At 41.1% G+C, this 17,028-nt stretch overlaps 1 protein-coding gene across 1 annotated transcript in view; it reads right to left on the bottom strand.

Moving 5' to 3' along the window:
* Positions 1 to 9,235: 9,235 nt before the first annotated feature.
* KIF5B (kinesin family member 5B) overlaps positions 9,236 to 17,028 on the bottom strand; it is a 55,881-nt gene continuing 48,088 nt past the window's right edge. Inside the window, exons 21-26 of the mRNA XM_075827476.1 lie at positions 16,147 to 16,207; positions 15,989 to 16,060; positions 15,807 to 15,911; positions 15,497 to 15,713; positions 10,900 to 11,032; positions 9,236 to 9,759 (exon numbers count right to left, since the gene is read on the bottom strand). Of these exons, the coding sequence (XP_075683591.1) occupies positions 9,753 to 9,759; positions 10,900 to 11,032; positions 15,497 to 15,713; positions 15,807 to 15,911; positions 15,989 to 16,060; positions 16,147 to 16,207 (595 nt within the window). The 3' untranslated portion in view covers positions 9,236 to 9,752. The remainder of the gene's footprint in view (positions 9,760 to 10,899; positions 11,033 to 15,496; positions 15,714 to 15,806; positions 15,912 to 15,988; positions 16,061 to 16,146; positions 16,208 to 17,028) is intronic.

Here is a 17,028-nt window from a genome sequence, read left to right as displayed (position 1 = left end):
GCACTCAGGACAAATTGGGCAACAAAATGTAGTATTTTATTTATGGAGACAATAAGAATTTTTGAGCTAAAACGACATATTATTGGAAAAAATATATTTTTTTTAAATTCCCAGCCCAATTCAAATAAGTTCTGTGAAGAAACTATGGGGTCTAAATGGTCACAACACCCATAAATGAATTCCTTGAGGGGTGTAGTTTCCAAAATGGGGTCAGTTATAGTGGGTTTCCATTGCTTTGATACCTCTGGGGCTCTGCAAATGCGAGATGGCACCCGAAAACCAAACCAGCAAAATCTGCACTCCAAAGAACACACAGCGCTACTTCACTTCTGAGGCCTCCCATGGGCCCAAACTGCAGTTTATCGCCACAAATGGGGTATTGCTGCACTCAGGAGAAATTGGGCAACAAAATGGGGTATTTTGTTCCCTGTGAAAATAAGAAATTTTGATAAAAAATGACATCTTATTGGAAAAAATTTAATTTTTTTCATTTCACAGCCCAATTCAAATAGGTGCTGTGAAAAAATTGTGCGGACAAAATTGTAACAACAACCATATTTGAATTCCTTGAGGGGTGTAGTTTCCAAAATGGGGTCACTTCTGTGGGTTTCCATTGCTTTGATACCTCTGGGGCTCTGCAAATGCAACATGGCACCCGAAAACCAATCCAGCAAAATCTGGACTCCAACAAACACATAGCGCTCCTTTCATTCTGAGCCCTCCCATGGGCCCAAACGGCAGTTTATCACCACAAATGGGGTATTGCCGCACTAAGGACAAATTGGGCAACAAAATGGGGTATTTTGTTCCCTGTGAAAATAATAAATTTTGATCACAAATGACATCTTATTGGAAAAAATGTCATTTTTTTAATTTCACAGCCCAATTCAAATAGGTGCTGTGAAAAAACTGTGCGGTCAAAATGGTAACAACAACCATAAATTAATTCCTTGAGGGGTGTAGTTTCCAAAATGGGGTCACTATTCGGGGATTCCTACTGTTTTGGCACCTCAACACCTCTTCAAACCTGGCATGCTGCCTAAAATATATTCTAATAAAAAAGAGGACTCAAAATGCACTAGGTGCTTCTTTGCTTCTAGGGCTTGTGTTTTAGTCCACGAGCGCAGTAGAACCACATGTGGGACATTTCTAAAAACTGCAGAATCTGGACAATACATATTTAGTAGTGTTTCTCTGGTAAAACCTTCTGTGTTACAGAAAAAAAATGAATAAAATTGAAATTCAGCAAGAAAAATGAAATTTGCAAATTTCACCTCCACTTTGCTTTAATTCCTGTGAAATGCCTGAAGGGTTAAAAATCTTTCTAAATGCTGTTTTGAATACTTTAAGGGGTCTAGTTTTTAAAATGGGGTGTTTTATCAGGGTTTCTAATACATAGGCCCCTCAAATCCTCTTCAGAACTCAAGAGGTACCTTAAAAAAAAGGATTTTGAAATTTTCTTAAAAATATGAGAAATTGCTGTTTAGGTTCTAAGCCTTGTAACGTCCAAGAAAAATAAAAGAATGTTCAAAAAACGATGCCAATCTAAAGTAGACATATGGGAAGTGTGAAATAGTAACTATTTTGGGTGGTATAACCGTCTGTTTTACAAGCAGATGCATTAAAATTCTGAAAAATGCTATTTTTTCCAAATTTTCACTAAATTTTGCAATTTTTCACCAATAAACACTGAATATATCGACCAAATTTTACCACGAACATGAAGCCCAATGTGTCACGAGAAAACAATCTCAGAATCGCTTGGATAGGTTTAAGCATTCCGACGTTATTACCACATAAAGTGAAATATGTCAGATTTGAAAAATGGGCTCTGAGCCTTAAGGCCAAAACTAGGCTGCGTCCTTAAGGGGTTAAGGAAAATAATAAAAGTGCTTCCTTTTTAGGAAGACCTTCAATTTTTATCGACTTTGACAGGTTTTTTTTTTCACTGCCTTAGGCCTTATTCACACGAACGTGTATTAAATCCGTGCTACGCACATCGCACAGACTTATGTGAGTCAATGGGGCCGTTCTGACAGGTCGTGATTTTCACGCATCGTATGACCGCTGCGTAAAACTCACGACATGTCCTATACTTGCCCGTGTTTCGCACAGCACGCACCCATAGTCAATGGGTGCGTGCAAATTGCACACGCCAGCACTTCCAGGTGCCGCGGGTGATTCGCGCTACAGTAGTACAAGAAATGAATGAAAACGGAAAAGCCCCTCCTTTTGTTTGTAAACAGTGTCATAATGATGCCAGCTGCGTGAAAATCACGCAGCCACGCACCACCTACAGATGCCACACTGAACTTTTGCATGCGCAAAACGGACACGTTCGTGTGAATAAGGCCTAAGTCAAGAGGTCTGCTTTCTCGTGGAGGAGATAATCCTCTGGCAACCCTGTATCAGCGAGTTATCGGAATCAGAGGTAATCTCCCCTTCTGGCACCACTTGTACTCCAGAGTCTGATGAAGCTGAAGGAGATCGACATCTTGAGACTTTGCATTTCTTAGCACCTTTATGAGAGGATTTCACCTCTTGAAAGGCTTCTGTAAGCAGTCTTAAACCATCCAAAGAACTCTTGAGCTTCAGACCTGAACCCAGATCGCTCAGAAGGGGGGCACAACCGTGACATCTATTAGCAGTATGATCATCCTACAGGGGCTGATCACACTGCGTACACATCCTATGTTTATTCTTATGCTTCATTTTCTTGATTCTCTATGACTGGACATCTGCAGAGATAAGAAATATGCGTAAGTACGTCACCTAAGCTCATAGACAGCCACAGCTGTCCTGAGGCAATATATATACCATGTGCCAATAGAAACTGCTGCCCGGCAGAGTGCACAGAATCACACTGCCGCAAATAATTTTAAATTACCAGGTCCCGCGATACAAACGGGGATCCCACGCATGCGAACACGGACTTACCACTCATGCGCAATGCATCAAGACTCCCGAATCACGCCGGGAAAATAGGCAGCGCAACAGACTTCCTGAGCAGCAGAATGGCCACAAGGGTAATGCGCTCACTGGTTGCCTGGAGACACCTGCAGGCAGAGCCAGAAGCATGAAATCCCTGTTGGAAGCGTCAGACCAGGATCACCCTGACTGACATCCATAACTCCAGGTATCTAGGAGAGCCAGGGAACAGCTGAGCCAAGACACCCTTGGTATGCCAGTGGAGATAGGAGCAACAACATTCTTCCTAGGGAGAAGATATTTAAAAAAACAAAAAACCACGGTTTGTTGTGGCCTCTGGGGGGTGCTTTATGGAGCGGCCAGCATGTGGATTGGTTAATTGAATTAATGTTTTCTTGTCCTAGTAGGAAAAGAGTATGTTAAACCTTTGCTGTGCTGCCAAAGGACAAAATGGAATGTATCATTTAACTTTGTCCATGCAGGGGACTTGGAGCTCTGTATCATAAAAACAAGAGCTCTGACTGCTAAAAATATTGATTAAGAAATTAATCAGCATAGAATGTTGAATCTGAAATGGACATGGCACTAAAAAGGTAGACATTGCCACCAAGCACGAAGATCGATCATTTTTATGTTGAACCATCAAAATATTATTTAGAATCGAATATGACCGTGCCTAAGAGACAGGATGGAGGGGTAGGAAAATGGCTAGATCATCTTACATTTTACTCTACATTGTAGATATAGAATCAGGAGAACAAAATGTCTGGTTGCTTAGAGGACATGCCAACTCTGTTGTAAAACTTTCCTTGTATAGATCCTGTATGTGACTCACACATTTTTAAATCTTCCAAAATAAAGCTCTCTATTACACAGCAGTCACCAACAGCTGAAAGGAAGCAGAAAAATGCCATGCTCGTTTCCTGTCCCTAGAAGCTTGCAAAACAATGGGAGGGTCAAAAAAGCTAAGAAAAAAAAATACTTGTTGGCTTATCTGTTCCATTACATACTGGAGACATGTAGTCATCCCAGCTTGTGTTCCAAGTGACGTGAACCGTTCACAAGTACTGGATACAATGACCTATTTGAATTAGAAGTCACTCCTATATCCTTATACAATGCAGCTAAAAACAAAAAGGGTACAGGGGCTACTGTTAAAGGGACATTATAGTTAAAACATAAATATGATTAAATATCTTCACGGATTTCTGTTCTATTCCATAACAGAATGATGGGGGAAGATGTGCCATTAGGATGTCCCATTTTACCTCTCCCCAACTCCAGTGCACCAATACATTTGTGTAAATATCCGGTAGGCAGCAGAAACCATGCTCCGGAGCTTTGACTGGTCTCCACTACAGCCACAGTTTAGGAAATTACAATGAGTCAGAAAACTGTTGCCTGTCCCTGCCAGATGATATCTGTAGGAGATTGAAGAAAGTCTTGTAGATAAGACGTAGTATTAGTAGAGAGAACAGTTCCTAATGGAGGCCATACAGGATCAGTGCTAACAACCTTGTATGGACCATAATATAGATCATTTCTAATAGTGAGCAGATGCTGGGGAGCCTCACATGCAGGTATAAGTAACAGGAGAAGCTGTAGCCGGTACCCTGTGCAGCAGCATGCGTGCCAAAGCCAGTGTGCAAACTCCAACCCATAACAGGGACGGGGCAGCAGAGATTACCGGTGGCAATAGATTTACATCATCTGTAGAAAACGGGACGCAGCTTGGAGGAGATTCAGCGAGAACCGCAGAATACACAGGTCTATGCAGATTCTAAGTGGTCACCCAGTGCATTCTTGGATTTTTGCTATGCAACAGGCTACACACTTTAATTATTATTCCGAAACCTACAAGCGGCAGTGGTATCTAAAGTGATGCTCTATAGTCACAAAAGAAAGGAAGTGCAATGCATGTGCGGGGGAGCACCTTCTACATTTTCAGACTCAAAAGGTGGAAGCTTCATCTGAGTCATAGCAGGAACAAATTGAATAATTGCAGCAGTGCCAAGAGGGATCAATGATTTCTGTTGGCTGTGAGATTAAATCATCTTTCCATACCATTAACAGGTGGATAAAGCCGCCATACTTACCTCTTCGTTTGAAGATCCATGGAGGATCATGTGGGGAACGGATAGTTGGGAGATAGATAGATACTTTTATTCTGAAGGTGGTCAAATATTGTAATAGTCCACTATATTAAAGCCCCAAATTAGGCCATAAAAATTTGTTGCAGACCAGCTCAGGGACACTATGATGAAGGCACTGTGTGGCCTGATCTATGTAGAATCATTTTATTAGTGTGATACAGCAAAAACTATGGTATATTTGAGAAGATCGCTCTTCTCTATTCATCAGTCTTCAAGATCAACAATACACTGCGTTATTGATGAGCTGTAGGTCACTAGTCTAGTGTGTCTAGAGGCACCGTTCATTTTCTATATGCCATGTCGCTCCTTTAAAAAATAAAATGAAAAATGTGTGGTTTTGACAGATCCTGACATCTAGTGGCCAAAAAACCCGTAGAGTAGATGTCTGACAAAGCAGAATGAAGAGTCAGGCTTATCTGAGGAGAATGGGGAATATAAATGATATATTACCATCTATGAAGAGAATTTGGGGGAGCTAAAAACAAAATATAAATGGTTTGCACTGAAGGAAATCAAATCCATGCATTTGTAACACCGCTCTAAATTTCACGTCTATGTAACTAGGCAAGAGTCTTCTGAACATAAAATGCACATTGATATTACAACGTATCTTTTCCTTCCAAGCTCAGCAGTTTATGCAGACCTCTCCTTTATCCTAATTCACTAACAGGAGTTGATCATCATTGCCAGCCATGTTCCAGATACAGGGGATCTGCAGCCAGTCACCGGTCACTCTGGTAGCTTGACCTTGCACTTCTCGCCTCTCCAGTTAGTACACAGCTCTAATCAATGCAGATGCTGCTGTAATCACAGGTGTTATTGGCTAGTAGGTCCCCTAAGGCCAGGTTCACAAAATCAGTTTTTGGCTCAGTTTTTTTAAGCCAAAGCCAGAAGTGGAAGCAAAATGAAGGAAATGTATAAAAAGGCTCATACATCCCCTTTCTTTTGCATCCACTCGTGTGTTTGACTTAAAAAACCTAAGCCAAAAACTGCGTATGTGATCCTGGCCTTAGCAGACACACAGATTGATTATAATTCCCCGTTTGGGTAAGATAGTGAGACATAGAGATGGTGAAGCCAATAATCTCCTGCAGCGCATATCAGCTGGGGGGGGGGGGGCGGGAGTAAAGGGCTGCAATAAGTCCCCTTCTACTCCACCCCATATTAAAATAATTGCACAGTTTACAAGTGAATGAAGCTGACAGGCAGTATGTGACATCCGCGCATCACTTCCATTATATAGCATGCCTAGAATCTAGAAAATAAACAAAGCATACTTTATTTCAATTTGTTCTTTTTTATTTTAAACACAGATACATTTACAGCATGCAGAAAAACTGATGGAAATGGCAATTTTTCTGTCCCAATGTGAATTATGTGCTAGACCTCTTACTGGTATATCTTCTGTCCCCAATGCCCAGTAATAGTCACGGTTTTAAATAATTAAAATAATTTAGCCGATCGCCATTAATAAATAGGTATTGACATACTGTGTTTGCATCGCTGTACTATTCCCAATATACGTATGTGCCAAGAAGAAAACATGAGAACAAAAGACGGACCCAAAAAGGATAAAAAATATAACATTCTACTATAATCTAGAAGCATTTACCACAAACCATTTAATGGAAGCCTGCTGTAGGGAAAACGAGAAAAACTATTCATAGAGTAGACTTTAGGATAAGGTTCAAGTTTGACAGAGCAAAACAAATCCTGATATTGTGAAGAAAAAAAACATACCTAAAAAAAAACCCACAAAAAAGCAGACAGCAATGGAGGCACAAAATGTAAATATTCTGCTTCCGGTTAGTGTCGTGTGCATTGGTCTTTGTTAAAGTGTACCTATGGCTTCAGTACATTGGGGTCGTCCATGCTTATGTACATCAGGCAACAATGTGTGACGTAGTGGCATTTTATTTCTCAATGGTCCTAGCTTGCGCAGCACAGCCTGGCATTGATCTATAGCTGGTAGATTAATAGGCTGCAGCTTCATACACGTTGTATATTAGTTCAGCCTACAAAAGGCCGGTTATGGTGGTTTAAAGCAACAGGTACACTTTAAACCTACTGAATACCACGGATGCACTGTGAGACCATGAGAAATCAGGAAAGGGATTAGTGTTAATCTATCATGCGTTTTATAGAAAATCCATATCAAGACCCCTACGACTAATCTCTGGAGTGTATGTGTTATTAGCGGTGCCAAGTATAAATCAAAGCTGGCATGTTCTAACGGTGAATGATGTATATAAACCGACATGGCCAGTGGATAAAGCCATCCTATGACTATTACCATTCTACTTAGGTATATAATAATTTATGCAATTACTGTAAGTAATCAATGCTTATATTACCACAAGTTCCTCTAGTATTTCATAAGTAGCATATACCAAAGATAACGCTACACTATGAATATTCTGTAGAAGCAATATCACTGAAGCAACAGGTTCAGCCCTCAATGCGTGTTAGGCCAGAGTCACACGAACGAGTAAACGGACGTTATTCACGTCCGAGTTGCACCCGTGCGGGACCCGTTCTCACGGATACCCATAGACTTGAGTCTATCGAGGGATCCATGAAAATGGAAGAAAATAGGTCATGTTCTAGATTTCAACAGACCCTTCACACAGTCTGTTTAAAAAACGGCCATGTGAATGGACCCATTGAAATAAACGCATCCGTGTGACAGCCATTGTTTTAACAGCCGTCACACGGACGTCTTATGGTCATGTGAATAAGCCTTTAGGATCAGGTAAACTTTAGTGAAAAGTAAATGGTCAACCATTTAAAAAAAAAAAAAGAAAAAAAAAAAAAAAAGGCAGAAATAAAAGTATACACAATAATCTCTATAAACTGCATAAGAACGTCAAATCAAACAAGGAGGTAGAGTGCCAAATCAATAACATCCTAAATGGGGAAAAAAACAAAAACCCAAGTTTTAAAGTACACGTCATTTTACACTCAAAAATCTTAACTTTCCTACCTACAAAATTCCTATCTCCAGAATGTTTCTGCCAGCAGACACGTCTGTCGTCTTAAATACTTGTATTCCCCATATTTTATTTAGAACTCTGCTGTTCCTCTATTCATAGATTTCATGAAGGAATACCAAATTAAAAAGGGTTGTCCAGGACTAGAACAACAGGTTTACAGTCTTCCAAAAATAGTGCCACACCAGTCCACAGGTTGTGTGTGGTATTGCAGCTCAGCCTCATTCACTTCAAAGGACTCGATCTGCAATCCCAGACACAACCCATGGACAGGTGTGGCACTGTTTTTGAAAGAAAGCAGCCATGTTTTTCTCATCCTGGACCACCTCTTTAATATCTACACGTTACCATTCCCCTTGACAATAGGATGCGCCCCTACACACTCTTGACACTGTAAGCAACAATTGCAATCACAATTTATTCATACATTTCCAGGAGCAATAACAGAGGGACGGCACAATGCAGAGTTTCAAGAAAAGTGTCAAGAATTGTTATTTTATGGGGAACACAAGCATTTACTACAACAGACACGTCAGGACAGCGGACAGATCCTCTAAAAACACTTACATGCCTTTCAAAACACTTTTGTAAACCAGATACTAGTTCCATAATGGCAGTGTGACCGTCAGTTACCGGCTGAATAATTGTAAAGATTCCCAAGCGAGCAGGGGTAGGGCCGAGGGAATTGAGTGCATTTCCTTTATATACACTTTTTTCCAGTGCACGTAAATAATATAACCATTCCATGAAAGCACCACTGCAAGGAATGTATATAGACATTAAACCTACAACGGATAATCTACTCGTATGATGTGTATTCAATACAAAAAAAAAACAAAAAAAATACAACCGGTGCCAGCGCAGTTTTACGGGAATAGGTCTGGATGATACACATTTATTACCAGGATAAAGCAGAATGTTTTCACACATTAATGCTCATGGACAGGACAGTCTCCGAACAGAGAACCCAATAGTCTTGTATATAAAAGTTTTCCTCCTGCATCTTGTTACTATACATTATTTAAAATGACAACCACGTGGCAGCGGGTTTTCCTCCGCATAATAGTAGAGAGCAGCCTGGAGTATCCTGAAATCTTTCGATAATTTGGTAGTAAAGATTTCAGACCGGTGGCTGGTATAATAAAGCACACTTCAGCAGCTAGACACTGTACAATCTACAGTATTTTATTGTAGCATTGATGTTAAAGTCACTTCATGAGTCCTACCTGCCCCGGTATAATAACACAGTCGACTCTTAACGTATTGAAAAAGGTTAACCTGGAAGTGTATTAAACCGTTAGTTTGCTCCATGTCCCTATGACGAAGATTTACGTAAACGTAACTAGCGTCTACTCCACCAGTAACGTACATTCAGACTTGGCACAGTGCAGACTATATTTAAGACATGGAGAACCAACTGTGCAATAGATGGAGCTATTAAATTACATATCATATGCAAATACATCAAAATTGCACTCTAATTTATGCTGCAAATAAAAAATAAAAAGAAACATTTGCAAAAAAAAACAAAACAAAACAAACATTGGGAGAAAGGAAGAGCTGTACAGGCCAGATATAAATTACAATTTCAAAAACAATCCTACAATCCCCAAAGTTATGTGAACCCCAGTAACGATCACCACTTGACTGTTCTCAGTGCGGTCAATACTTCAGTGATCCTTTAGCAGCTGAAATACAGAACAAACGGAAATATGGTCAATTACATAAAATGCTATTACAAATCACAATAATATGGCGTTGTTCACACTGGCGTCAAGGATTCAGATTCTGACTGATGGAAACAAGCGTTACGCATCCTATAGACTTTAATGGGATCTATCAGATGTCGCTTTTATTTTTGTACTGGATAGAATAGAGTAGCAGTTGGAAAACTAACGGAACGGAGCCTGATGGGACAAAAAAAAAAACTGAAGCCAATAGGTGGTGTTTCCCTAGATTTCTCGGTAGAAATGATAGAATAGAGACATGCAGAACACACTGAGCCCAGCACAAAGACACCTGACTTCGAGTCCTTTACACGCGACCTTTCTTTGGTCTGTATTACTTAAGCTAGATTCACACGAGAATGAAACCTCGGACGTGAAAATCATACATTTTTGTGCCATTTTTCACATCCGGGGTGCATCCGTGCTGTACCCGAGTGACAAGTTTTCACACCACCCCCCATAGACTAGAGCCTACGGAGGGATATGTGAAGCGCAAAAATATAGGACATGTCCTATTTTTTTCACGCACCCTTCACATGGTTCGTTGAAACAACGGCCATATTAACGGCCTCATTGAATTACAAAGATTCGTCTCTTTTCAAGGCGAAGTCTTTGCTCATAACCAAGTCTTTGTGCCCCTTATTCGTTTAGTTGCTTTTCTTTGTATTTTTACAAAGAGGGTTCTTCTAATCTGCCACTATATATGGACACATACGTCTTTTTTGTGGACCGTACTATGTAATGTGTTTGGCTAGAATGATACTTGAATATATAAGTATTGTTAGAGGTCAGGACGTTACAGGAAAATATTACTATTCCATGATGCAAGTAACAGGGATGAGGCCATATTTTCTTCTGTAGAAGAGGGTGGTAAACGCCATAAAAATAATTGAACAGCTGTTTTGCAACAGAAGGTTTGCAGAGACCCAACTTTTATTGGATACCTAAGCACAAGGCATATGACCGTTAAGGTAAAATTGTTGTTTTATTTCTCCTTAAATTCTCCCCACTCTGCAGCAAAGTCATAGGCCTTGCCAATACGTATTGCAACCAAAATTATTTAAAAAAAACAAAAAAAAAAACCGACATGTAAAAACTTACATTTTGTCTTGCTTAACATTTCCTCCACGGAGAGAAACCGGCTGACTATTCTGAGGGAATACAGTTCCACCACGGATCGCATTTGGGTGTGTTGGTGAGGCAGCCGGGTGCTGACCAGGACGGATGGGTTTAGCTAAAAGAAAAATGAATAAAAGTAGATTAAATACACATCTTATACACGCACATCATACGTGACATCTGTCAAAAAATAAAGTTATGTGAAAATATTGAGTACCACTTAAGGGTTTCCTTAGGCATGTTATTGTGGTTAATAACTGGTCTTCAGAAAATTGGGAAAATAAAAAAAGTTACCTCTCCCTTTCTAACACTATCTTGCAATTTGTTTTTGTTTTTTAATCAAATACATTTCATTGCACATTTTCAACAATCCAGAAATAGGACACCCTCCCTCCACCCCCACCCCACACCACACAAACGGTCGACCATACACCATAGGAAAATGAACGTAAGCATTTGTCATACAGAAAATTTGCCACGCAAAGCCCGAACATGTGTTTTACTTTCGCTAGCAGATATAATCTATACGCCATGCACACATCCGTAGCAGAGGAGATCATAACCCCCTCTCCACCCAAGTAAGTAAGTATTATCCCATAGAGACAAAACCCAAATCAAATATTCAAGAATTGATTTACCGCCAAATCCCTACAGCCCCACCCCCTAGCAATCCGGCACTTGCCAAGCCATCAGTATTTAACCATGGCAACCACGGTTTGTCAAACCTGGCAGATGCTCCTATCAAGAAATATCGCCTATTCATTAATGAGCAACTGGTTCACTCTGTCCACAAACTCCTGAACCTTTGGGGGAGACGGCCGAATCCAATGCCGCGTGAGTTTCCGGGCCACATACAGTATTCTTCCCACTGCCAGTTTCCCATTAGAGTCCAAAGGCAGACTGTCTACAAAACCTAAGAGACATACCTTTACACTTTTCCCACAATTGCAAGGAGGCCAGACCAGTATATATCAAGTTGCAGGCAATCACACAGCATATGGAGGTGGTTGGCAGGCTCCAAACCGCATCGGACATGTAGAATCATGCCGTATTCCCATCCGATGTAACACCTCAGGTGTTTTATACACCCGGTGAAGTATATAGAGCTGCGAGAGCCTGCCGCCCTCACTCAGCGAAACATTCGGAACAGCTTCCATTATAGTGGACCACTGGTCATCAATCCCTGGTATATCCTTATCCCATTTACGCAGAGCTACCAAAAGGATAACTATCCAAAAATTTAGTCAGCAGGAGTTAGTATACCCACAATATAACCCCCTTCGTGATCCCAGAAGGGCCAAGAGCTTGGACAATATTATCTTGTTGTAGTCACTTGAACCTGTGAGAACTGTGCCTGAAACGAATGCCTCAATCCTAAATACCTATAGAACCCGCCATGTGGAACATTAAAGAGGCTCTGTCACCAGATTTTGCAACCCCTATCTGCTATTGCAGCAGATCGGCGCTGCAATGTAGATTACAGTAACGTTTTTATTTTTAAAAAACGAGCATTTTTGGCCAAGTTATGACCGTTTTTGTAGTTATGCAAATGAGGCTTGCAAAAGTCCAAGTGGGCGTGTATTATGTGCGTACATCGGGGCGTTTTTACTTCTTTTACTAGCTGGGCGCTCTGATGAGAAGTATCATCCACTTCTCTTCAGAACGCCCAGCTTCTGGCAGTGCAGACACAGCCGTGTTCTCGGGAGATCACGCTGTGTCGTCACTCACAGGTCCTGCATCGTGTCAGACGAGCGAGGACACCGGCACCAGAGGCTACAGTTGATTCTGCAGCAGCATCAGCGTTTGCAGGTAAGTAGCTACATCGACTTACCTGCAAACGCCGATGCTGCTGCAGAATCAACTGAAGCCTCTGGTGCCGGTGTCCTCGCTCGTCTGACACGATGCAGGACCTGTGAGTGACGACACAGCGTGATCTCTCGAGAACACGGCTGTGTCTGCACTGCCAGAAGCTGGGCGTTGTGAAGAGAAGTGGATGATACTTCTCGTCAGAACGCCCAGCTAGTAAAAGTATTAAAAACGCCCCGATGTACGCACCTAATACATGCCCACTTGGACTTTTGCAAGCCTCATTTGCATAACTACAAAAACGGTCATAACTTGGCCAAAAATGCTCGTTTTTTAAAAATAAAAACGTTACTGTAATCTACATTGCAGCGCCGATCTGCTGCAATAGCAGATAGGGGTTGCAAAATCTGGTGACTGAGCCTCTTTAAGTTCCTCTTGGAACTGCGGAAAGGATTTAAAAGGTAGACCCACTTGTTAGATGATACCCTCGTAAGCCCTTGCAGGTTTTCGTTCATCACCATTCCGGCAGATTTCCGTTTTAACGACGGAATCAATAGTGGAGTCGACTGCGCTATTGATTCCGTCGGAAAACCGGAAACCTGCCGGAATGGTGACGAATGGAAACCATTAGCAATGTTTGTCACCGTTGATATCAATGGTGACGGAAACGGAAGCTGTGATTTCAGTTTCACTTTCCGTTGCAGGGTTCACCCAACGGAAACCTCCGATGGAACCCTGGAATGGAAAGCGAATGGTGATGTGAACAGGCCCTTACAAGACTTTGCTGGGAGAAGCTCAGGCAATCCACTGCAGAGGTCAGTAAGACATGCACAGCGAGTACAGCTGCTTGGTTTAAAGAGACTGTCACCACATTATAAGTGCCCTGTCTCCTACATAAGGAGATGGGCGCTGTAATGTAGGTGACTGTAATGCTTTGTATTTAGAAAAACGATCTTTTTTCACAAAGTTAGGAGCGATTTAAGTTTATGCTAATGAGCTTTCTTAATGCCCAAGTGGGCGTACTTTTACTTTCGACCAAGTGGGCGTTGTACAGAGGAGTGCATGACGCTGACCAATCGGCATCATGCACTCCTCTCCATTCATTTACACTGCACTAGCGATAGATATATCACTATGTGCAGCCTCATACACAAGCCCTAACATTACTACAGTGTCCTGATAATGAATTCACATGACCATCCAGCCTGGACGTCATGTGTACTCAGAATCCTGACACTTCTGAATCTTTTTTGTGAGATTCCAGCAACGGATACGAGATCTCGCAAGATTACGAGGTAAACGAGATTTGGCTTCACTTGCCGGAATCTCTCTCAAAAAAAAAAAAAAAAAAAAAGAGTCAGAAGTGTCAGGATTCTGAGTACACATGACGTCCAGGCTGGAATTCATGTGTATTCATTATCAGGACACTGTAGTAATGTTAGGGCTTGTGTATGAGGCTGCACATAGCGATATAACTATATCGCTAGTTCAGTGTAAATGAATGGAGAGGAGTGCATGATGCCGATTGGTCAGCGTCATGCACTCCTCTGTACAACGCCCACTTGGTCGAAAGTAAAAGTACGCCCACTTGGGCATTAAGAAAGCTCATTAGCATAAACCAAAATCGCTCCTAACGTTGTGAAAAAAGATCGTTTTTTTATATAAAAAGCATTACTGTCACCTACATTATAGCGCCGATCTCCTTATATAGGAGATAGGGCACTTATAATGTGGTGACAGAGCCTCTTTAAAGTAAAAACACTGAGTCGTGTATATGGGGAGGGGTTGATCTAAAGGGACAACCTCTTTAATTAATAATGGGCCTTCAATACAGCCAATTCTCTAACAGAGGATAATTACAGGTCCGTTATCGAGGTCACATTCAGATTTTCGTTGTGGCTCTACATGAGGCTTTACGAATAATGGCTGCAGATGTGTTTTGTTTTTTTCTTCTAAAAACAGCACTAAGAAATTATTCCAGTAGTTTTGGTGGATGAATTGCACAATACTACATAAGAAAAACAATACATTTTTTTTTTTTTAAATCACACTTTTTTTTTTTTTACATGCAAAGCATTTACACACATCTTTGTGGCTTCTCCCAGCTGTACTCTGGATAGCTCAAGATGGCCCATAGACTATAAAGGAAGTAGTCCATCAGCAGACCAGCTCTCCAGCACAGATAGACAGGAGGGAAAGCTCATATGTACAGCTTCGTTCTGGAAAACAGGGTGTCTGAGCACAGCCCCCCCTCAGCGAAAAACTTCATGTGTGACTTTTTTGCATTATACTTTTAGGGTGTGGCGACTGCCTCCATTATGTGTTGAATGTAGTTGGTTCTTACTTATCTGAAGTACCTTTTGTAGGCCTCCGAGAGGCGAATCTCCTGTACAGGTACAATGTTTAGTTTAAGGACCCATCTAAATGAGATCTCCCTGCTGTAAGCGATTGGCTCCAAAAAATTTTTTTAAGAAAACCGTGCCCAAGAAGCTCACTTTAAAATATAGTAAATATAGCAATAATGCAATTTATAATAATGTTTCCACATATCGTACTAACTGCAGTGAGTGCTGCTGCATCACTATGACCCATTAGTTTTCTTTAAAACATGAACATACTAGAATTGTGTAACAAAAAAACTCCCAAATACCAGAACCTCATAAAACGCCATGTGCTCATAATAGGGAGTGTGAGCCACATTTAGTGCAACAAAACAGGAACATGATGGCCATTTATAGGATGAGATTGTGTGCATAGAACGAAGGGCATTTACCAATCTGTGCAGAATGTCCCCTTCTTGCCATATTCTTGGATCTAACCGCTTCTTTAATGCGATCAACCTCTTGTTGATAACGTTTCCTATCACGAGATGCATTTTCTTTGGCTTCTTTTAGCGCAGACTCCAAGGCTTTAACTCGTTCAGCTGTAGCTCGAAGTCTTTTTTCCAGCTTCGGTAGCTCACAACGCAGATCTGCATTATCACGTACCAGCTACAGAAAGAAAAAAAAAGGCCACAATAATTTTTTGTACAGTTTATACCTTACACAAAACATGAAACTCTAAATGTGGAAATCGATACATACCTGTTTATGGACCTTGGTGAGCTGCTCAAGGTTATTTTCTAAGAAGGAGATCTTCTGTTTCTGTGCAGCGCTCCCCCCGGTATCATCAGAGTCCATTTCTGCACTCTAGAGAGAGGACACCAGGCTCAGCAATAGAAAAACCACAGCAAACCATGAACATTTTGTACCTGGAAAGGAAGTACCTTTTTCACTCTAGTTGTCAAGTCCTGAACAAAGAGCTTCCTGAGGTTATGCAAGGTCTGGAGCTCCTTCGCCTAGAAATAGAGTTTTAAGATTAATTATAAGAAAAGTTTAGGCAGTAATAAAATGAATTGTTACACGGCAGCCATATTTGACTTACTACGGTCTCTTCAAGTCCCTTCAGATCCTGCCGTGCTTGTTCTCTTCGGTCTTGCATCACCCTGAAACATTGAAAAATGAAAGCAAATCTTACAACGACCGCAGGAAATGTCTGAATACAGGTATAAAATTATGTCTTTATATTTGGCTTGTAGCTAGGGTGCGCAAACCTAGTGCCGTCATGATAGGAAAGGGGGTGTTCGAAGAGGACTCACGGGCTGAGCCGGTTCCATACTCAGCGAGTGTCCATACAAAGCGGACACTTCACTGTTAATGGCCGTTCAATTAGACCGCGACATCCAAGCAATTAGAGAAAGGGGGGGGGGCATTAGTCACCCAGCGACACGATCGCAAGGTGCGGCTGGTTGACATGGCAGCCTGGGGGCTCAATGACAGCCTCCACACCTGCCATCTTTATGCTCCTATTAAGCTCCGCCTCTGTAGACGGTAAAAATTACAATATACTGCAATGCATAGGTATTGCAGTGTATTGTACCAGCGATGAAACTATAGATTGTTTCAGTCCCCTAGGGGACAAATAGTCTTGTGTAAAAACATAAAACAAAAACTATATAAAAACTATGTCAATTTGGTATCGCGTTCCTCAGAACAGAGTTCATACATCATTTTTACTGCATGGTGAACGTCGCAAGACTAAACCCAAAAAACGGCGGAATCACTTTTTTTCCTATTCCACCACACAAATTAACTTTTGTCATTTTCACAGTACATAAGGCACATTAAATGGTGTGATTAAAAACTACAACTCGTCCTGCAAAAAAGAAGCCATCACACTGCTATGTCGATAAAGAAAAACAAAAATAATGGCTTCTGGAATACAGATCGGAAAAAAAAAAAAAAAAAAAAAAATGAAAAATGGCTG

The sequence above is a fragment of the Rhinoderma darwinii genome, chromosome 5 (assembly GCF_050947455.1).
Source record: "Rhinoderma darwinii isolate aRhiDar2 chromosome 5, aRhiDar2.hap1, whole genome shotgun sequence".
In the NCBI taxonomy this organism is placed as follows: domain Eukaryota; kingdom Metazoa; phylum Chordata; class Amphibia; order Anura; family Rhinodermatidae; genus Rhinoderma; species Rhinoderma darwinii.
The sequence above is the reverse complement of the archived record's forward strand: the minus strand, read 5'-3'. Positions and strand labels throughout refer to the sequence as shown.